The following is a 23214-nucleotide window of genomic DNA, read 5'->3' as shown; positions in this document are numbered from 1 at the left end:
AACAGTCAAGGGGAAAGAAAGACATAACATGTTACAGGGCCGGGAAGAAACACCACGGACAGAATAATTGCCATACACTGGAAGAACAAGGATTTAGTTTTGAGTTCCTCACTTGTAGTTGTAGAAATCATTTAATGTGTCCACACGAATAGAAGTTTATTAATACTGCAGGTGTTGTATGAGGGATTATGATGATGACCGGAATGTAATTGAAATTATTAAGATTTTGGAATGCAGAAATAATAATAATAATAATTTATTATTTGTACCCCGCCCATGTGGCTGGGTCTCCCCAGCCACTCTGGGTGGCTTCCAACAAAGATGAAAGATACACTAAAATGTCACATATTAAAAACTTCCCTGAGCAGGGCTGCCTTCAGATGTCTTCTGAATGTCAGGTAGATGTTTATCGCTTTGACATCTGATGGGAGGGTGTTCCACAGGGCGGGGGCCACTACCAAGAAGGCCCTCTGCCTGGTTCCCTGTAACTTGGCCTCTCGCAGTGAGGGAACCGCCAGAAGGCCCTCGGAGCTGGACCTCAGTGTCCGGGCAGAACGATGGGGGAGGAGACGCTCCTTCAGATATACTGGACCGAGGCTGTTTAGGGCTTTAAAGGTCAGCACCAACACTTTGAATTGTGCTCGGAAATGTATTGGGAGCCAATGTAGGTCTTTCAAGACCGGTGTTATATGGTCTCGGCGGCCGCTCCCAGTCACCAGTGTAGCTGCCACATTCTAGATTAGTTGTAGTTTCCGGGTCACCTTCAAAGGTAGCCCCAATAAAGAAAATCATCAAACCATCTAATCCAGCATTTGCGGGGGGGGGGGGGGGCACTTTATCTAAATTATATAATTCGGTATTTGAACGATTGATATTAATAATTGTATTATAAATTGGTATTGTTAAAATGAGGTTATTATTGGACTGTAATTGAAAACTAATAAAATTATTATTAAAGGGGGAGGAATTAAAAGCCCTTCTCCTGCCCCATGTACTGTGGTTCATATCCTGGGTGTGGAAGGAGTTACAACCCTCACCCTGGTTGACTGTGGTCCTTAACCGGCATTTGGGGAAAGGATCCAAACCCTCCCCCTTTTCTGTGCCCTCCTGTGTCCTTTAACGTGCATGGGGAAAGAGTTGCAACCCTCCCCTTACAGCACACTGTGGTCCTTACCTGAATGGGGAAAGGGTTACAATTCTCCCCCTCTCCATGCGCTGCGGTCCATACTTGCAGGTCAGAAGGGTTAACCCCCATATGGCGCCCTACAGTCCTTAACCTGCACTGGGGAAAAGGGTTCAAAACCCTCACCACCACCCCCATACACCAGATCCTGCCCTTTTAAAGAACTTTCTAAAGGCGTGTGAAGCACTCATAAAGTGGCAGGTCGTTCAGTTCTCCACTAACCATCCTTTTCTTTTTCCTCCCCCTCGAACTCAGGGCTCGCCTACTGCCGCCACCTGTCCACCGTCCGGACACACCTGTCTGCCCTGGTAAGCCACACCATCATCCCTCCGGACAAACCCACGAGTGCCACGGGGGGCCTGACGAAAGAGGTCTGGAGCAAATATCAGAAGGACAAGAAGGTAGGAGGCCGCCCTCTGTACTGATCGATTTTTATAGAAATGCTCTGTTGCTTGATATAATAAGAATCTCAAGCATGCGCACAAATAGCTTTTCCCTCTTTCCATTCTGTCCATCTATCTATAAAATCAGGTGTGGGGAGACTTTAACTCTGAGGACCACTTTCTCTTGCAGACAGTTTGGAAGTGGCCAACGACCACCAGCTTATTGATCTATTTTGTAAAATTCATACACACTCAATTGTAAACAACAACCACCCAGAAAACTTCAAACTTCCTTAAAAGGGAAGTAGATAAATCCACAGAGTGGGAGGAGGGCTCTGATGATGAGTCCCAGCTTGACAGCAGAAATCGAACTTCCATGAGCCATGGCAGTGTAACTCTGAGCATCAGTTGCCGGGGGAGAAGATGTCAATGGCATGAAAGGTCTGTTGATTCTGTGCCCTGCTCTCGGGCTCTGGCTGGCCACCAAAGGAAATGGCAGTGGGCGGATTTTGTTGTGTCTGATCTGGCAGGATTCTCCTGGTCTTAGCAGGAAGATTCTGGCCCAGGGCGTCCTGAGTCGAAATGCTAACAGGCCTTCCATGAACGCCGCCGTGATGTACGGAGTTGGTGCTCGAACCCGTAAGGCTCCTAGTCCTCCGGCAGATTCTCTGAAATCAATTTGCTTAAATAGCCCTGAGCCCATTGAAGATGCACTTGATGATAACAGGCCATTAAGAAACCATTATGAGATGCAATCAGGTTAAGTGTTGATGGGTTCGCCCCCCTTTTTTTATTATGTTGCTGAATCAGATTAAGACCCATCTTCTCTTGTATATTGTTTTCTATCAGATGCCTCATGATGCTCCCAAGGAAGGCAGGAAAATGATAGCCCCAGACAGCCAGGAGTGGAAGAGAGCCTCCACCGAAGAGCCTTTTAGTCATTGACCCCGCAGGTCCTCCAGAAATCCTCTAGAGCAGTGTTTCCCAAAGTTGGGAGTCCAGCTCTTGTTGGACTACAACTCCCATCATCCTTAGTTAGCCAGTCAGGAATGATGGGAATTGTAGTTCAGCTGGAGACCCAGGTTTGGGAAACATTGCTTTAGAGTAAGGATGAAACTTGATACCCTAGGCCTCACCATTCTGTTCAGAGCTGCCCAGAGTGACTGGGGAAACCCAGCCAGATGGGCGAGGTATAAATACAGTGGTACCTCGGGTTAAGAACTTAATTCGTTCTGGAGATCTGTTCTTAACCTAAAACTGTTCTTTCTTAACCTGAGGTACCACTTTAGCTAATGAGGCCTCCTGCTGCCACCACCACACATTTTCTGTTCTCGCCCTGAAGCAAAGTTCTTAACCCGAGGTACTATTTCTGGGTTAGTGGACTCTGTAACCTGAAGTGTCTGTAACCCAAGGTACGACTGTAATAAATTAATATTATTAATACTAGCCACACACACCCTTCTGGGGGGGGGCGTTTCTGGGCCCACTGCTCAAATTAGGACCCCCCCCCCAAATTTCCCACATTTTTTCTTAGGCCTTCCCATCTCTAAACCATGCCTACCTGCCTCACAGATCAAGCCAGGTGTGCGGCAGGTGGAGAGGTGGTTGTGATCCCTGCGATGCAGGGGGTTGGACTAGATGACTCTGAGTGTCCCAGCTCCACAGTTCTACGATTCTAAAGTCGAATTCAGCACACACATCTGCTGATGACGCAGGGAGTTCGTTCCTGCTCTGTGCGGGATTTCAACATTCAGTTTGGCATTGTTTTTTTCTGCAGCCATGCTTCTTTGAAACACTTGTTTATACAGTGTTAGATGCTGGCAAATTTCTGGAAGAAAATATTTGGTTGTATAAGTATGATAATGAGTTACAGGTAGGTAGCTGTGTTGGTCTGCTGTAGTCGAAACAAAGATGTCTAAGGTGCTATTGGAAGGATTTTTTTTTCTTATTTTGTTATGATAATGAGGAAAGAGTTTAAAATTTCCAGAACATAGCATTAGCTTAAATTATATACCTAATATATGGGGCTTGGCAATCGGGCAAGTTAAATGGATTCTCTGTGCCCTTACATCTGCAAAAAGATTGATACTGATACATTGGGAAGAGGAAAATATGGCCTCTTTCAGTCAATGGATGGAAGATGTGACAACTTTTGCAGCCCATTAACAGATCACTTGCAGACAAAAGATTATGTGTGGGAAAATGTAATGATATTTGGAACGTACGGTATTTATTGAAACCATTGTGACCCAGGAATCAATGTATATTTGAGGGAAACGGTAAGTTCATCCATTTGCATATATGTTATATAGCAATTTTAATTATATTTTACTGTCATGTTGTTTTAAAATGTTTTATGTATTCTTTTTCTACTTTAACTCATTGTAATAGTCTTCATAATGATAATAATAATAATAATAATAATAATAATAATAATAATAATAATAATAATAATAAATCTCTCTCCCTCCTTTCTTTGGCTCAGAATTACAAGGAGTTGGAGCTCCTCCGGCAAGTTTACTATGGTGGGGTGCAGCATGACATTCGGAAGGAGGTGTGGCCGTTCTTGCTGGGACACTACAAGTTTGGCATGACCAAGAAGGAGATGGGTCGGGTGAGTACTTCAGGTTATATTTAGATGCTTGGTAACCGACCTGGTCTTTTTTTGTGGGTGTGGGGGAAGGAATGTTGCTTGAAGATGCTGTGAAGACAGGGAGGTTCAACGGCAAAGTGTCTCCATTGCACTCTCAGTTCCACCCTGGGCATTTTGAATTACAAAGGGTTGCAGAAGAACTTTTGGCAGCAATCCTGTGCTGTGTGCACCAACAGACAAAGGCCAATCTCGGTTTCTCTAGGGAGGCTTGGTCCTAGATGCATGGTGCAGGTTCACCAGATAAGGCACTGTGGTTCTCAAACTATATTGGTGCCCCATTCCCTTGGTTCTATAAACACATCCCTATCCTATTTAAAACTAAGATCATGGCCACTGGTCCCATCACCTCCTGGCAAATAGAAGGCAAAGAAATGGAGGTAGTGAGAGATTTTACTTTCTTGGGTTCCATGATCACTTCAGATGGTGACACAGTCAGGAAATTAAAAGACACCTGCTTCTTGGGAGAAAAGCAATGACAAACCTAGACAGAATCTTAAAAAGCAGAGACATCACCTTGCCAACAAAGGTCCGTATAGTTAAAGCTGTGGTTTTCCCAGTAGTGATGTATGGAAGTGAGAGTTGGACCATAAAGAAGGCTGATCGCCAAAGAATTGAGGCTTTTGAATTATGGTGCTGGAGGAGACTCTTGATAGTCCCATGGACTGTAAGAAGATCAAACCTCTCCATTCTTAAGGAAATCAGCCCTGAGTGCTCACTGGAAGGACAGATCCTGAAGCTGAGGCTCCAATACTTTGGCCACCTCATGAGAAGAGAAGACTCCCTGGAAAAGACCCTGATGTTGGGAAAGATTGAGGGCACAAGGAGAAGGGGACGATAGAGGATGAGATGGTTGGACAGTGTTCTCGAAGCTACCAGCATGAGTCTGACCAAACTGCGGGAGGCAGTGGAAGACAGGAGTGCCTGACGTGCTCTGGTCCATGGGGTCATGAAGAGTCGGACACGACTAAACGACTAAACAACAACAACAATCCTATTAAAAGCATTATTCAGAATTCCATTCTGCACAACCCACTAAGGAAGATAACGATGCAATAAAATACAAAACGCTGACAATTAGCTGCACATTTATTCAAAATCCATTTGAAACCTATTTAAATTAATTAATTCAACAAGATGGATGACCTCGATCCAGCAATAACAGCTTTTCAAAGCCTGAGAGTCATTTACGCCCACTGCCCCCTTACCACTTAGGCAACCCCTTGGGTAATACCCCCCAAGGGATGGGAACTACTGAGATACAAAGGGGTTAGAATCATACAGTTTGAAGGGACCCCAAGGGTCATCTAGCCCAACCCCAAAGGCTGTAGCCCTTCAGCCCCACCCTTCTTTCATTTTTTTTTATCCCCCAATCTTTCAGAGAAGCAGCACCTACACTTTGGAACTCCCTGCCTATTGACATCAGGCAGGTAACCTGGCTGTACGGTTTTTGGCAAGTCTCCTTCCTCCTAATTTGTCCTGCCCCTGCCTTCCTTGGCGCATCACATGCTAGCCAGGTGTGGAGTTCATTGTGGCTTCTTGCTGGCTCAGTCTCAGAGCCCTACACAGAGAACGCCCAAGATTCAGCTCACAACACCTCTAAGTTGGGCTGAGAAACCTTCTGCTTCCAGTCTGAAGGGTTACAGTCCAGGAACAAGACTGTACCCTGAAGAGACCAGGCCTAACAAAGCCGCCTCATTGTGTATTAGGGTATGTCGTTTTAGGGAGCGAAACCTATAGGTAAAGGTAAAGGGACCCCTGACAATTAGGTCCAGTCATGACCGACTCTGGGGTTGCAGCACTCATCTCGCTTTATTGGCCGAGGGAGCCGGCGTACAGCTTCCGGGTCATGTGGCCAGCATGACTAAGCCGCTTCTGGCGAACCAGAGCAGTGCACGGAAACACTGTTTACCTTCCCGCTGGAGTGGTACCTATTTATCTACTTGCTCTTTGACGTGCTTTTGAACTGCTAGGTTGGCAGGAGCAGGGACTGAGCAACAGGAGCTCACCCCGTTGTGGGGATTTGAACCGCCGACCTTCTGATCGGCAAGTCCTAGGCTCTGGTTAAACCCACAGTGCCACCCGCTTCAGTGAGGAGTCTTAAAATTAGGTTTTTGGGTGTGGGGAATTCAAACCTGGCATTATTTTTGTGATGGGATAACATTTAGCTTGGTAAATCTGTGTTTGATTAGAAAACCACATAAACAACAGGAGAATTGTGTTATTTTTTGGCATCAAAACCTTTACCCCCCCCCCCCGGAGGTGACGTAGAAATTGTTTTTCCTGAGGGTACACCAGACTACTAGGGTGGGTTTGGTGATGTCTTGCTGGTTACCTCCCCCCCACAAGAGATAAGGTAGAGGATTTGCTTCTGAGCAGCACCCATGAAAATAGCAAAAAGTGTGTGTCACTGTGCAGACCCAGCTTGTGCTTATATTTATCTCCAGGGTTGCGATTTAAAACATGAATTGTTTAAAATATAAAAAGCATGTGAACTGCTCCTGAAAACCAAATAATGTTAATTGTACCTTCTGAAAATGTCAGGTAATGCTCGCAGCAACAACAATAACAACAACATATAAGTGAAAGTGCAATGTGTATGCAACCCTCCAGCATCTCCCTATGGCAAACCAAAATGTAATTATTCCCTAGGCGGGAGTGACAAATGATGGTTACAATCAACAATAGATGTGCAACAGGAAGAATCTACCCAGAGCTCACTGGCGGAGGTTAAGATGCTAATGACAAATGAACGATCATCTGCAGAGTCCTGAAGTTTCTCATTTCTGTCCCAGGAGAGAAATGGGAACACCTGCAGGCTGCAAGGTCAGCGTGACCTTGGGGTTTTTGGCCAGAAACAAGTGTGAAGATAAAGTCTGGAGGAGGAGGAGGACAATTTGCCTCTTTTTCCCAGCCTGCTAGCCCCCTCCTCTTTTTCTTGCAGCTAAGATAAGATTAGTGGCGAGTCAAAGAGCGACTCTTAGGGTTCTGAAAGCTTTCATTTGGCGATGTTGCCCAACCCTGGGCCCCCTTCTCTCCCACCAGAACCTCGGGTGCACATGGACAAGACGAGTTTATAATTCAGGGGCGTTTCAGGCTCAAAACTCCCATCAGCGTGGCCAATTGGTCCATGAGGCAGCAAAATCCTGTGGGTCGGCGCCTGACCTGCCACTGCCACCACAGAAGTGAGGAAAAGTGCCGGCAGTGGCGTTCAATGAGATTCTGCTGGAAGCTGCCACTGTGCGACTCAGGGCTGAGGTAGCAGGAGGCAGCATGTTCCTGTTTTGCCTCAGGCGGCGAAATGGGACGGGCCACCCCGTTATAGTCCAGCAATCTCTGGAAGGCCACAGGCTTCCCATCCCTGACTTGGGAGAAAAAGCTAAGAATTGCTGCAGGAGAGGCATGCAAAACTCCCCCAGTCACTTTTGGGAGAGCTGAGGCCGCAGTGGTGATGGATTGCAGTGGAGCTGAGGAAACAGTGGATCCTGGACTAGAGTGAAGACTTCAGAAGATTTGAAAGGCACCTGAGGAGAAGTTAAGCCTTCATTTAAAGCCCTCTGAGAAAGCTTGCGAGTTAATTTCAATGGTGTTAACAAAGGGTACTTGGCTTAAGGTTGTTGTCTAGGGCAGGAGTGGAGAACCTGTGGCTCTCCAGAGGTTGCTGGACTACAACTCCCATCATCCCTCAATACTGGCCAGGCAGGCTGGGACTGATGGGAGTTGTAGTCCAGCATCGTCTGAAGAGCCTCAGCTTTCCCTGTTGTGAAAACCTTTCAGAACCCCCCCTTTTTTTGTAATGCACACAGTATATATATTTTTATTTGTTCTGTCTTGTTTTCTACGTGGATACTATTTCTTGTTTCCTTCTTTTTGTGTGTGTCTTATCTCACTCTATGCACTTGTAATTTTGTACTTTTGATTTTTTAAAAAAATAAAGAATATATATATTTAAATGAAAACCTGCAGAGGTTTCCCAAGGCCTTTCCAGAGATGACTTCCTGACAGCCTTTCCCCCCTTCCTTTCTGAAGGTTGACGAGGAAATTGCGCTCAGGTATCAGAAAGTGATGGCCGAGTGGAAAGCCTGCGAGGTGATTGTGAAGCTTCGGGAGAAGGAGTCTCAAACAGCCACCAAATTCTCCTCTGGCAGCAGCATAGACAGCCACGTCCAGCGGTTGATCCACAGGGACTCCACCATCAGCAACGATGTAAGGCAATGTGCCTAGTTCTACACACCTCTTTGCTGTGACATAATGCAGAGAGCCTTGCTGGGTCAGACCGAAGGTCCGTAAATCTAGACCAGGGGTCAGCAACTAGAGGCCTGAGAGCCCCAGTTGGCCTGAGGCCTAATTTCATTTGGCCATTGCCCTAGGTGCAAAAGAAAGGAATGAGAATGGGGAGAAAGAGGTGGCACAGAGAGGGAGAGGGAACAGGGTACCCTGCCCATCATTGGCTCTGGCTCTGGACCCCCGTCTAGGCCCAGCCACAGCCTGCTTGCAGCCTCTCCCCCAGCAGATTGATTTGATTTTGATTTGATTTATTATATTTCTGTGCCGCTTTTCATCCAAGTTCCAGTCACCACACCATGGCAGTTTTAAGGTCCAAAATATTTTACTGCTGCGGAAGATAAGGCTTCAGCAATACAGTTCTGGACGTTGATTTATACATAAAGCTTGTAGCCTTTGCAGATACAGATACAGATATATACAAGTAGAAAGCGTTTCTGTTGCTCCAGCAGTTCCAAAACGTAACACAGACTCTGGCTCATGGGCGGGACTCATGGACTGACAAATGAGCTGACATGCCTTAATCACTTATATAGATGGTACTGGGCCATTGCCATAGCGACTGGCTTGGCTGACCTTGGACCTCTTGCCTTATCTCATACATGGGGTGTTTTCTGCCCATGAAATAAATTCACCCCTTCCTCCGTGTCCGGTTCTTCCAACTGTATCAGGTGGTGCATCAGACCTTCACCTTCCTGCTGTGTTCGTTTAATCCTTCCTCCCTTTCATGATAAACATCTTGCCCTTCAGGTGTTTATATCCGTCGATGAAATGGACTCGGTAGAGCGAGACCTGAAGGTTCAGGAAGACCCATCTTTGACCGGGGGCTGCAGCGATGCGCCAACAGTCATTGTGGCCGTGGAGCAGCAGCAGTCGGTAGAATTTGACTCCCCCGACTCCGGGCTCCCGTCCTCCCGGAATTACTCCGTCACGTCGGGCATCCTGTCCAGCATTGATGATGGGCAGAGTGTCTGCTTTGAGGACGGGGCTGAGGAGGAAGCTGGCTCCGATCCACAGAGGCAAGATTCTGACCAGGATCCTCAAGCCAAGGGCTCGGAACCTCAGGACTTAGTAACTGAGGAACAGCTCTGTTCCCAGATGGACTGTAAGGAACCTGCAGAGGAGGCCATATCTGTGTGTTCTGCGTCTTATACGGTAGGTAAGAGGGACCCTGTAGAGATAGGCAACTGGTGGGCCTTCAAATGTTGCCGGACTACAACTCCCATCATCCCTGACCATTGGCCTTGCTGGCTCAGGCTGATGGGGTTTGGAGTCCCAACAGCATCTAGAGAGAGCCACAGCTTCACTCTTCCATCCTACTCTCTTGGACAGCCCTGAATACTGCATTTTGGTGATCCAAAAACTCTGAACCCTTTAGGTCTGTTTCATTGGGCCCTGCCATCTCCTGCCCTCTCTCCCCCCCCCCCGAACTTAAAACAATGCCCTCTTTTTTGGCAGGGCATATTGCAAAGTTAAACAAAGCTGAACATATTTTAACAAAGTTAAAAATCAACAAAACTTTCTAAAGAAATATAAGCATCTCAATCTTGAGTCTGGATAGACAGGCCTCAACGGAAGAATTCTCAGCAGGCATCTAAAGCAATATAGTGTTGCTTAGAGGAATGACTCTGTAAGTTCTGCAGGTGGAGGAGTATGTGCCCATAACTGGGGTGCTGTTGCAGAGAAGGCACTGCGCCCAGTGGCCTCAATAAGCGAGGGTGCCTGAAGCAGGGCCTCCGCTGAAGAGCTCAGCAAATGGGTCTTTTTATGGGAGAAAAGGGTCCAGTTGATTTGCTGTCTCCTCACAAGGGTTGCTCTTGCACTTGAACACAGAATGAAATAAGCCGTGTTCCTGATGTAAATGAAGGACTGGGATGCATTAGATGAGGGGTAGTCAACCTTTTTGTACCTACTGCCCAGTAATGCATCGTTCTTGATGGTGAAATTTCCTTACTGCCCACCAGTGCTCGATGGAAGGAGGATTCAGCTTGTGCCATGGAACCCCCAGCCGCCCACCTAGAATCCTGAAACGCCCACTAGTGGGCGGTAGGGACCAGGTTGACAACCCCTGCATTAGCTCAAAGTTGGGGAACCTTAGACCTAGTCCAGGGGGGGTACCTTCATAGGCTATGTTTTGACAGATCTGAATCAATCACACTGAATTGCAGAACTGAGTAGGTCCCACACAGAATTCCCAAAGGAATTCTAAGATACTAGTCCTCATGTTGGCTGTAGAGAAAGAATGAAATGCAATGAAAAATGCATTTGAACCTCTTGGGGTTTTTTTGGGTGGTGGTGGTTAAAAGCCTTTTTTGCACTCTTCCCCCCATCATAGAAGGCAATTAATAAATCAATGATGATTATAATAAATAAAATTTAGTAGTGGTGTGTGTGTGTGTGTTTAAAACATACTCAAGTTTCCAAAATATCAGATTGCAACAGAGAAGTCGTGTTTTATTCAGCAACACCTCTGTGACGTGTACTTGTATCTTCTAGATAGAAATGTTGGACACTGTTGCCTTAAACTTGCACAGAATCGATAAAGATGTACAGAGGTGTGATCGGAATTATTGGTATTTCACTGCTGAGAACCTGGAGAAACTACGGAACATTATGTGCAGGTAAGTGGAACCAGGATGCTCCCAGGTGCGGAGTCTGGGATTCAGCAGGGGTGGAGCCTGACAGTTTGAGGGCGGAGCCTGTTGGAGCAAGGGGCGGAGCTTGGGAGAGCTACAGAAGCGAATAACGATAATATAGTTCGAAAACCTGGTTAGGAGAATAAGAATTCAAATTTTCAGGAGGACGTTCCAAGTTCAGAGGAGCTTCTTGAGAACCTTCCTCCAGATCCTAGTTTGTTTTGGCTCGACCAAAGTTCCAAGCTGCATTTTGCAAATTTGCCCTTTAATCGGAAGCAGTTCATTTAAGAGACGTTTCAAGCATATGACTCCATTTCTCTTCCCTCTGTTGCAGTTACGTTTGGGAACATTTAGACGTTGGGTACGTCCAAGGAATGTGTGACCTCCTGGCTCCACTCATGGTTATACTCGACAAAGGTTAGAAGTCTTCATGGTATCTGTGCAGCCCCATATAAATATATATATTCATTTATACCACAGTTGCATGTTCATGCTAAGCCATAGTTTACCTTAGCTTACAATGACGTAAGCTATCCCAAAGCCACCTTTTCTGATTATTCAATTTATCAGGGGTGGATGCAGAATCTTCCTAGATTTACTAGAAGTTACTAGAATATTCTCGTGCTTTCTGGACAAGGCACATCCACAGCTGTTGTTATGCTTAGAGTCCTTTAAGAACTCAAGGCCAGTGCTTAGAGACAGAGATATAAACCTGCCACTGAGCGCTGCCTGAATTCTTCGTCGTCTTCTTTCTCTCTCTCTATTTTGGTTTTTGTATATACCATGTGTTTTTGGTTCTGCAAAAGCGAGGTTTTTGCCTTGTTGGGGATTCTAGCAAGTTTCTGTATGCTTTTAAAAACCTCAGTAAACTTTTACTGAAGAACTCTGCCTGTGTGTTTTACTCCTTTGTACTCTACATGAAGATGAACTTCCATTACTCTGCTGATTTTGGCCCATGCCCTGCAGTTGCCCAGTTATGGAAACACCAGTTGGCTGGACTTGGCCCCTGGCCCTGACACAATTTTATTCTAAATACAACTGATTGATGGACTTTTTTTGCGTGAGAGAGAAAATGAACTTGTAATATCTGGAATTGAAGTTTGAAGAAATATTGGTATACAGAAGGCAGAATGGTTGGATGTTAATGAGTGAATACTATATTTAGCTGCAGGACAGAGAACTGAAAGTCTTTTATCTTTATTCTTTTCTCTCTCCTTTCCCTTTTTTCCTGTCTTCCTTTATTTCTTTCTTCTTCTTCTTTCTGCCTCCATTCCTTTTTAGATCAGGCATTTCTTTTCTGTGTATTATATAATAGATAATTTGCATGGAGTATGAATTTTTGTATATCTATGGGCAAGTATCAATAAATATTTTTTAAAAAAATAAATAAATACAACTGATGGATGTACTGGTTCACAGTTCAAGCCTAAACATGTCTACTTGGAAGTAAGTCCTATTGAATTAAATGGGGTTTAAAGTGGGGTTAGGATTGCAGCCTTAGATTGCAACCTTAAATGCTAGGGAGTGAGCCCCATTGAACACAGCAGGGCTTACATCTGAGTAAACATGTATAATAGGATTGCACTGTTTCTTGATTTAAAAACAGATTTGCCCTTTTAAAAAGCATTGCTTCACTGTTCTTTTTTTAAATTAACATCTGTCTGCGTTTGATTTCAGACGAGTTGGCCTACAGTTGCTTCACCCATCTCATGAAGAGAATGAGTCAAAATTTCCCTAACGGAGGTGCCATGGACACACATTTTGCAAACATGAGGTCCCTGATCCAGGTGGGGCTTTGCATGCCTATGTTAAAAAAACAACAACATTTAGCTGTCCTGTTCCGTCCATTTGAAGCTGAAGGCAGTTTAGCAACATTAAAATGGGCACAAGACTAAAGACTGAAACCAAATTAAATACAATCCACCCAAACAGCATAGAATCATAGAGTTGGAAGAGACGACAAGGGCCATCGAGTCCAACTCCCTGCCAAGCAGGAAACAAAACCAATGATTTGCTGCCCACAATTAAAGCCCGCCCCCCAAAGCTTTAGTGCAGCTGGTGCTCTCCAGATGTTTTTGACTGCAGGGGCTATAGAGCATGTGCAGAAGGCCTCGGGAATGATCCCCAGCATCTCCTGTAGAAACGGGAGACCCTTCTCTGAAATCCTGCTACCAATCATTGTAAACAGTTCTGACCTACATGGATCAATATCCAGCCACCGATATAAGACAGCTTTCTGTGTTCACCCCTAGCAAGCTCTGGCTGATGGGAGCTGTAGTCTCAAACATTTGTTGGGCACCAGGTTGGCAGACTTAGTCAATGGCACAGAATTCGCCTGGCACCTAAAGGCCAAACAAGACTTGATGCCTCCTTCAGTCTCCTGGAAGAACGCTGGGACAGACATCCCATTTGTCCAATGGCTCTCCTGTTGATCTTGTAGTGGCGCTGGCTGCAGATTTTGGGCTGTTGGCATCATTGCCGCCCATTTGCACTCCCTCTGGGCCCCATCAACGCATGGGTAAAAACCCAGAGGTACGCAAGCTTTGCGTGGCTCTCAGACATACTGTATCTGATTCCCAGCTCACAAGCGCAGCGTCTCCCATTTCTTCCCATTATCCCTGCACAGAGGAGGGCATCGCTCAGAGGTTCAACCACAGAGTGTGGCAGCTAGAGTGGCCTAGAATCCTTTGGAAAGATGCTTTTGCCGGCACACTCTGTGGTCAGGCATCTGTGCAGATGGGCATCCTCTGCTCAGTTTCCTCTCTGGACACCTAGCAGCCCAGAGCTGAGAACGGTGGGGAGGGAGGAGCTGGAGCAGCTCCCCACCTCTGCTGTCTCTGGGCAGGGGGCCAGTTCCTATGGGAACCGTGCAATTCTTCTGACTTCTCAGTGCATCTCCCTAAAAGGGGGAAAGCTCTGCAGCAGGGTTGTGAAGGCAACTCAAACGCCTCCCTGGGACGTTACTTCTGAGTAGACACATGCATGAGATCAGGCCGGCAGGTCTGGAAGAAGGGAACGTTAGGGCAGGGAGGTGTCTGCAGACTTAAATCCGGAGCCCGTGCGCTTGGGTGGAAGAGATAATGAACGATGGTTGACTGGGGTTCGAGTGAGGGGAATAATGGATGCCAAAGGGTGGAAAGAGAGGAGATTGTAAAGGAGAGTGGCAGAGAGAGAGGGAGAGAGAAGAACGTGTGAAGAAGGGCATTGTGGGAAATTAAGATGGCCCCCAGTGCCAGTCACAGCACCTGGCTGGGATTCTTTTTCAATGTGATGGCCAGCTGGGAACCCATCATCTGCCCAAGGTCGCCAGGTTCTGACGTGGACCCTGAGCTGCAGCCCCTTCACCGAGAAAAGTCTTGTGGCACCTTAGGAATCAAGTGTCCTACCTCCTTCTGCCTTGAGCTCCCCAGCTCTTCCCCGCTCTGCGTTGGAGGCCCAATAATCTCACCTGACGGTCAGGCCATGGTAGGTGTGGCCTGCTCCCAAATCTTCACGGTTCAAAATTCTGAGAGTTTTCAAGCCCCTGATTGCACAGCTGTATTGTAGCTCGGATATCTGTGTTGCCAAATATTTAAAACTGGAACTCATTTTGTCTCTGTGTTGTTGTTGTTGTTTTCGCATTTCCTCCCAAAGATTCTGGATTCCGAACTCTTCGAACTGATGCACCAGAATGGGGATTACACTCACTTCTACTTTTGCTACCGCTGGTTCCTGCTGGATTTTAAGAGAGGTAAGATGCTTGAGCCATATGTTGGTCATGGGACCAAAAGGGTTGCGTGGCATCTTGGGGGTCATCTAGTCTGACCCCAATGTGCGCTTAGTGCAGATTCTGCCGTTTCAGGATGCAGCAACAGCACCCCAGGCAGGTGACCCCTCCAAGTCTTAAGATGCCATTAGAGATTATTTATATTAGTCTTAATCCCCCCCCCCCGGGGGAGGGCAGTGGGGGGGGATTAATGTCGTCAAGAAAACTGTTGTAACCATGATGCATTTGAGTAACAGGATGCTCTCTGCAATGTTTGTTCCTTCCCTTCAGAATTGTTGTACGAGGATGTTTTTACAGTGTGGGAAGTTATTTGGGCAGCAAAGCACATCTCTTCAGAACATTTTGTCCTTTTCATTGCCTTAGCACTGGTAGAGGCCTACCGAGAGATTATCCGCGATAACAACATGGACTTTACTGATATCATCAAGTTTTTTAATGGTAAGGGAGCCGAGCTCAATGCAATTTCACTCTCTTTTTCTATTCCTTTATCAAGGACTTTGATATTGTTCAGTTTAAGATTGCGGGCGTTTAGGGAAAGCTTTTCATTTGTTTCTTTAGGAAGCAAGGGATTTGGGCAGAGGGAGGACAGGAGCAGATCAGAATTCAGTCCCGGTCATCTGTATTTTGGAAAGCTGCCTATTTTTCCACCTGTTCTCTGTGGTTGGGCATGATAGTTCCTGAGACAGAGGAACAGGTTTTTGTCTGCGTTCAGGTACCACCACACACCATTTTGAATCAAGGTGGCATACCAAACCTTTCAGAACAACTCAAGATTGTCACCAAATTTGGTGTGATGGTGTGGCGATCACACAGGGCCCCCCCCTCCGACGTTTGACGGTTTATTGACCCTGTGCCACCACTGTGATTGCTTTTTCCGCTGCCACCACCCCGTATCTCATGACAACAGATAATCAAGTTTATTTTAAAATGCAGGAACAAGCTTATGGTTTCAGTTAGTTTTTCTTGGCAGTTTCTTAATCTTAGTTCCTAACAACTTCAAACTGATTATCCCCAACTATCTATCTGACTCCACCTAACAATTCCTCTCACTCTCTCACAATACAACTCGACCAACCCACTGCGTATTCCTCCCTCTTCCTTCTCCAATTCCCAAACCTCAGCTGACTTTTCAAAACCTCCCACTCTGACTTTTACTCCTCCCTTGCATTCCCACTGGCCAATCACATCACCCTCATTTAACCCTTTCTTATGACCCACCTAGGAGGCAAACGCCACAGATGGTTTCTGAGATCCAGGAGCAAACATTTCTCTGTTTTTGGATACAACCTGTTGCCACCTTGAATCAAGAGAGCAGGCTGCACTTTCAGAACTGCGCTTCTTCTAATCATTTTTTGGTTGTTTGTTTTGTTTCTTAAAATGCCCGAGCAACGGCAGGTACGAGGCTTCACCTTGGAAATAAAGCGATGCTTTCCTTTCTGGTTATTCTCATCTCAAGCTGAAAGCTGTGAACTTGTTTCTGGGATAAACTGCAACAGAGTACAGAAGGGGCTCCTGTGATGAGAGTGTTGCTGTGCAACAAGAAAAAGGCACCCTCTGCATCTCAGCAGAGTCAGCGTCCTAGTCTAGCATTTTCCTTGACATGGAACTTTTCCGAAAATGGGGCTGTTGGGTTTTTCTTTGTAGTTTCCAGGTGAAGATAGCTCAGCGGTTAATGTGAATCGGTATATGCAGGCAAGGAGTGTATCTGTCTTATGTGTGGGCTTAATAGCCATATCTTTAATTGGGGAACAGGAGCTGGAAGAGCGGCTGTTTTGGCTCAGCGTTTTTAACTGATAAGAAACACTTAGAAGGCCATCTCGACCCAAGGGTGCTCCGCAGTTTTAACATGGCCATTACATGAGCACATAGTGCTTCAGTTAAAGCATCCAGAACTCCTTTGCCAAATTTAGTCCAGAAAACTGTGCTATGGACTATTGTGACTCGGCAAGGTGGGCCGGGTAACCGCAACTTGACTGCGGCAAGAAGAAATTAATCTATCTTACACGGACAGCTCTGGTCCTCTAAGTTGCAAGTGTGCGAGTAATGGGGATGGAATAGCCTTATCCCAAACAAGGTTTTGCTGCATATTCCTCTAGTGAAAGCTTAGCTAACTGGTCAATTGAGCTCGTTAGGAATTGATATAAAAATTGAGGGCACAAGGAGAAGGGGATGACAGAGGAGAGATGGTTGGACAGTGTTCTGGAAGCTACAAACATGACCAAACTGCGGGAGGCAGTGGAAGACAGAAGAGCCTGGCGTGCTCTGGAGTCACAAAGAGTCGGAACCGACTAAATGACTAAACAACAACAACAAAAACAAGGAGCTGATATATACACTAGTGGCCAAAACTGTGGAAACCTTTTGGAAAAAAATGTATTTCTGAGGTTTGAAAAAGGAAGCACAACTGCATATCAACTTAAAAAAAGCTGCATATCAAACACTTAGTTGTGCTTCCTTTTTCGGGTTATATGGCTATAACTTTTGATAGAATACAGATAAGTGAACAAACTTTGTTGCATTACATTCTTCATTAAATTATCTTTCCATTGATATATAATTTTATGGTATTACTACTACTAATAATAATAATAATGGTGCTATGAGCCAACAAACCTCAGAAATGCACTTTTCCCAAATGGTTTCCACAATTTTGGCCACTAGTGTATACTCCCAGGCAATCTCAGCTTCCTCCACTCACTTTTGCCTCTGGCTCCTCACACTACTGGTCCTCCCCCTCCTCTTACTTCTGTTGTTATGTGTTTCGTGCAGAAATGGCAGAGCACCACAACGCGCAGGAGATCCTGAAGATCGCGAGAGATCTGGTCTGCAAAGTGCAAACGCTGATTGAGAACAAGTGAGCGCAGATACAGAGGAGGAACGAGAGGGCTTGCCTGAGGCGACGGCAGCAGAAGCAACTGCAACCTGCCCTGCACCCTTTTAGGGGGAGGAAGGGGGAACGAGAATTTGCCTGCACTTGTCACTTCAATTAATGGTTTACTGGCATCTTCTTCCATGTAATAATGTTTGTAAATACCTGAGAGAGTTCTTTCCAGGAGAAGAAAAAGCACACAGGAAAAACAAGGTGGCTTCCCACCAGGAGTTGAAGTTGTGTGTTGGTGTGTGTGTGTGTGTTTGTGCGCACGCACACACCTGAGAGTCTTCACTGCAGACTCTGTAATTCAGGGCCAAAAAATATTTGTGTGTCTTTCGTTTCTCCGGTTTGTTGCGTTAATTGAGTTTCCCAGCACAGGGATGGTCAAACGGTGGCCAGCATGGGCAGAAGGGAGACTGATGTGTGTGCCCCCCACTGTAATGTGTGCAAGGTCTTGTCCGTCTCCGAACCCACCTACCCACTTGCAGGAGATCCTTCCCGACGCCCCACCTTCTTGCCAGTATTTCAAGAGCACCTCCCTGTTCTAAGCGAGCAGCATCTATGTCAAGCTGCGCCAAATTCTGTGACGAGATTGGGCATAGACCGAGGTGGGGCATCCTTCTGAGGTTGCACATAGACCAAGGACTCTATGCCAGAAAATGAGCCTGTATTTCTCTGAAGCTCGTCTGCAAACCAGAGAGCCCCATCTCCTCCCAGCGTTTGCGGCACAGCGGAAGCTCTGTGGAAGTTAAGCACCAAAAAACAGGCTTCCCTCTACTTATGTCACCCCTATGAAGCATTTAATCCTGAAGTGTTTGGCCCTGAACAGGGAAACCATGATAACCAGCCACGGACAGAGAAAGCTCACCAAAAAATAGTGGGAAAGGGAAGGCAGCAGGCAGGTAGTCCCGGTTTTTTTCTGCACAACAATGAGGGCTAAGAACCTTGATTTTTCTTTTTCTTTTCAAAAAGAGAACAACCAACCAACCAGCCAAACTGTGGAGCCCAACGAGGTGCTGAATTCTACAAATGCATGAAATAATTTGTATACTTGCCCTGGTTTCCTTCTCTGTTGCCAGTTTGAGGATCTTTCAGTTTTTATGCTGCCTCGTTGTTCTTCAGCTTTTTCTGTTATATAGACCGTTGCGGGATTTGACCCAGTACTCTTAACTGCTGGAGAAACAGACATGGGAGTTGGGGCAGCTAGCCCCCAAAGCATTGCTGACTTCCAGCTAGTTGGGTTTGTTTTCTTCCTTTTCCCTTGGAATGCAATAGAGGGGAAAGTCTTAAATCAGGAAACTGACTCTCTTTTTTTGGCTAATGCTGGCATGCTCACACGGTTCGTCCCTTAGTCCTGTTGTTTTTTCTCTTTCTTCCTTGTGCCAAGTTAAGTGTTCGAAACATGCATGGTTCTGCCAGACAGTGTTGCAGGCGAGGAAACCGCTTTTCCGATTTTGTGTGCATTTTCATTCAGTTGAAAGGTGAAGAAGTCTTTAAAATCCCCAAAACGCCCTTTAAAACCCTGATGGGTTCATCCATGTTTTAAAAATGAAAACACAGTGCACTACATTTTTGGAGAATGTATTATATACGACACTTTACTATGTAAAAAAAACACACACAGAGAAAAAGGAAACACAACCAAAAACACACAAAAAATTAACGAATTTAACTGTGCAAACTTTGTTGTACCTGTTTATTATAATGTTTCTGCATAATAGTATTTTATGAATATTGTGTACTGCCTTATTTTTGTCAGGAGCAGAATATTTTCTTTATTGCTCAAGAGTTTATTTATCTTTTAAGTGCAACCAATGGATTAAAAGAAAATACATATTGTCAAAGCTTTTTCTAATGAGTAAAGTTTTCTTTGTCGCTCATAAAATGACAACAATGACCCTGTAAGAATGGAAGTGTAACTCTGCCACCTCAGACCAAAAGTTACATCTAGGCCAGACTTCCTACAGTGGACAAGGAACTGCCTCCTTTTGTTACAAGGGTCATAACCTCTGACAATGGAGACTCCATTTAAATTATTGTAGTTTCTTATTCTTCTTGTTTGTTGCTTGTTACCAAAAGTCTCCAGTGAGACTCCAGCACATTTAAATATATTAATATAAATGGGTCGTACTATAAAAATGTAACAAAACAACCCCCATAATAAGCAGCCACAGGAAGGTTTGGCCCCCACACTAGTAGCCAGAAACAACATCTCGCTGAGGCGAGCATTCCAGAGACAGGGAGCCACCACTGAAAAGGCTCCTGAAAAGTCTCCTGTGTCACCACCCTTCATGCCTCCCACAGAGGGAGACATAGAAAATGGCCTCAGAAGGAGGTCTAAACATCTGGGCATGTTCATCTCTTGAGGTGCCTTCCAGAAAATATCATGGTCCTGAGCTCTATTGCTCAAAAGCAGCCTTTCGAATTGTCAATCGCAGTTTCGACAGCACTGGTGGTTCTGTGATCTGCTTGACTCTAATTGTGACAGCTGCCAGGATGGCCGTGTTCTGCGCTCCTCAAAGGGCGCTTTCAAAGGCAGCCCCATGCAGAGCGCAATGCAGTAGTCCAACCCTGAGGTCAGCATACCAGAGTCCTGCTTGAGCCAACCAAAGCAAACTGGCTTATCTAGGCCAGCATACTGTTCTTGGCAGTGACCGAACAGCCCCCATACCACTTCCCAGAAAACCTTGAGCTGGATGTACAGGAGGAGGAAAAAGAGCTTTGCCAGGTGACTTCAACTGATGCAGCTTGCTGTTCAAAATAGACATCACATACATCCCTAAAGCAAAGCCACAAGCAGGAGAGGCCAGCATGTTTAAGGGAATACTGAAATGCGCCCAAGTAGCAACAAAAAGTCTCTCCAATTTTCTGAACAGCTTAACAAGGACTAAACATGCACAGCAGTCATCTGGAAAAGGAAAATAAGGAGAGGGGTGGAATGGACTGTCAGGAGGCAAGTATGGCTGGCAGCCTAGCCAGAAGCGCTCCTCATAGATTGCAACATTTCATTGCAGCACTATTTCTGTGCAGCCTTAATGCAGTCATGCAATCACAGATGCTGACACTAGGTGGCAGACTATCCCCGTTGCAATAGATGCATAGGAAAGGCCAGGCGTCTCTGCAACAAAATCTTACGGTTTGCACTGGGCTCTGCTTCAGGGTCCTGGCCAGACATGCACTCTCTGCCGGGATACACCCGCCTCTTCTCTGCCCCGGTTCCCATCCTCCCCCCACTCCAACAAACATGGTTCATTCACATACTAGCATCCTGCAAAATGTTAGAAGGATCTCCATTCAGTGCAGCCCAAACTAGCAGTGAAGCAGATATTTATTCCCAGGTAAATTGGAGGGACGCGCGTGGCACTGTGGGTTAAACCACAGAGCCTAGCACTTGCCGATCAGAAGGTTGGTGGTTCAAATCCCTGCTACAGGGTGAGCTCCTGTTGCTCAGTCCCTGCACCTGCCAACCTAGCAGTTTGAAAGCACGTCAAAGTGCAAGTAGATAAACAGGTACCACTCTGGCGGGAAGGTAAACGGCATTTCTGTGTGCTGCTCTGGTTTGCCAGGAGCGGCTTAGTCATCCTGGCCACATGACCCGGAAGCTGTACGCTGGCTCCCTTGGCCAATAAAGCGAGATGAGCACCGCAACCCGAGTCGGCCACGACTGGACCTAATGGTCAGGGGTCCCTTTACCTTTACCAATTGGTTTGTCCTCACCTGACTACCTTACTTACAACCTGTCCAGGGGCTGGCACTGCCAGTCAGTTTCCTTCTGAAGTCTCTGGGTCTCCCTTGGAGAACTCAGCAGAGAGGAGGATGGGGGCAGAAGTAGAGTTGGTTGGCTCTGACGCCACCTACTGTTGATCTCCTTGCCTTTGGCCCCATCAGCTGCCAGTGACATATGACCTGTAGCTACCCCATGAGTGTGTCACATGCCTGGCTGCAGCTCCCCAGAATAGGTAGAGCACAACTTTGGACTTACCATATTCAGGTTCTTTTCTATAGTGGACTGTATCCTTGAATGGGTGGTAATCAGTGGCACTGAGAAGGAGAACATAGAATTGCAGAGTTCGAAGGGACCCCGAGGGCCATCTAGTCCAACCCTCTGCAACGCAGGAATCTTTTGCCCAACGTCGGCCTTGAACCCACAACTCTGAGAGTCAAGAGTCTCGGGCTCTAGCGACTGAGCTACTCTGAACGCATTATGACAGATCTCTGCAACGGAACAGGTACCCACAGGGGTGAATATAAGGGGCTCTTGTTGCCTGCCCCCCCCCCGCAACTGGTATTCAAAGGCATTCTGTCCTGAATCAGAGCGCCCCCCCCCCACTTCGCTTTCATGGCTTTCGGCCACTAGATCTAACCGCCACAAATTAATCTTATCTCGTTTTAAACCCAGCACTCATGGTATTCCAGTGCCCTAAGTGATTTCTAGGGACGCAGGTGGCACTGTGGGTTAAACCACAGAGCCTAGGACTTGCCGATCAGAAGGTCGGCAGTTCGAATCCCCGCGACGGAGTAAGCTCCCATTGCTCAGTCCCTGCTCCTGCCAACCTAGCAGTTCAAAAGCACATCAATGTGCAAGTAGATAAATAGGTACCACTCTGACGGGAAGGTAAACAGCGTTTCTGTGTGCTGCTCTGGCTCTGGTCATGCTGGCCACGTGACCCAGAAGCTGTACGCCGGCTCCCTCGGCCAGTAAAGCGAGATGAGCGTTGCAACCCCAGAGTCAGCCATGACTGGACCTAATGGTCAGGGGTCCCTTTTACCTTTAAGTGATTTCTGCATTGAGTGTGGCTTTCTGAATCTACTGCCAATTTCACTGCGTGACTCCCAGGCTCTACTCTCATTGGAGAGGGGGGAGAAAGGAAGCATCTCTTACTTTGTAAGAACCCAGGAGACCTGTTGGATCAGGCCATTGGTCTATCTAGCACAGCCTCTTGTTCTCAGTGGCAAACCAGGTATCTTCAAAGCACAAAACCCGAGTACAACAGAGATCTCTCTCCTCCCGTGGTTTCCACGAACAGGTATTCACAAGCATACTGAAGCAGCCATCGCAGCTAGTAGTCATTGACAGAGTTATCCTCCACGAATTTTGGTAGCCATCACTGCCTCTTGTGGGAACCAAACCACTAGTTCAACTACACACTGTGCGTAGTCCTTTTGGCCCGTCCTGAATCTGAGTTTCATGAATGTCCACGAATTCCGGCACTATTGAGAATTGGAGAAAAACATTTCCCGATCCGTTTTCTACATGCTGCACATTAACTTCATACAGTTCTATCATGTTCCCCTCCCCACCAGCTCCAAAATCCGGAACGACAATGTTACAGCCCTCTCAAAAGAAAAAGAAAGAAATAATTTGAAAGAACAAAGACTACACATGCCATTTGAACAATTCAGCCGTGTCTGGGAAGGAAACCAAGCCTAGCATTTTAAA

The 23214-nt window shown here is 46.3% G+C and overlaps 1 protein-coding gene and 1 long non-coding RNA gene across 10 annotated transcripts in view; one reads left to right on the top strand and one right to left on the bottom strand.

The window, feature by feature from the left end:
* Positions 1 to 17905, top strand: part of SGSM2 (small G protein signaling modulator 2) — an 80265-nt gene extending 62360 nt beyond the window's left edge. For 8 of the 9 annotated variants that reach the window (XM_081890224.1, XM_081890225.1, XM_081890223.1 and 5 more), the window contains 10 exons: positions 1439 to 1584; positions 4052 to 4180; positions 8246 to 8422; positions 9251 to 9655; positions 10997 to 11121; positions 11471 to 11553; positions 12814 to 12923; positions 14770 to 14866; positions 15173 to 15340; positions 17672 to 17905. In XM_081890224.1, coding sequence (XP_081746350.1) covers positions 1439 to 1584; positions 4052 to 4180; positions 8246 to 8422; positions 9251 to 9655; positions 10997 to 11121; positions 11471 to 11553; positions 12814 to 12923; positions 14770 to 14866; positions 15173 to 15340; positions 17672 to 17760 — 1529 coding nt within the window. In that variant the 3' untranslated portion in view covers positions 17761 to 17905. The remainder of the gene's footprint in view (positions 1 to 1438; positions 1585 to 4051; positions 4181 to 8245; positions 8423 to 9250; positions 9656 to 10996; positions 11122 to 11470; positions 11554 to 12813; positions 12924 to 14769; positions 14867 to 15172; positions 15341 to 17671) is intronic. The other variant, XM_081890228.1, reaches the window with a different exon arrangement.
* An 836-nt stretch (positions 17906 to 18741) lies between these two features.
* Positions 18742 to 21971, bottom strand: LOC309358067. The gene is made up of 2 exons (XR_014163326.1): positions 21757 to 21971; positions 18742 to 20682 (listed from the first exon to the last, which is right to left on the bottom strand). It is a non-coding gene; the product is annotated as an uncharacterized lncRNA (long non-coding RNA).
* Between the last annotated feature and the right edge of the window lie 1243 nt (positions 21972 to 23214).

Source organism: Podarcis melisellensis (assembly GCF_964234715.1).
Source record: "Podarcis melisellensis genome assembly, chromosome: 15".
NCBI classification, from domain to species: Eukaryota; Metazoa; Chordata; class Lepidosauria; order Squamata; family Lacertidae; genus Podarcis; species Podarcis melisellensis.
Note: the sequence above shows the minus strand (reverse complement) of the source record. Positions and strands in the feature narration are given on the sequence as shown.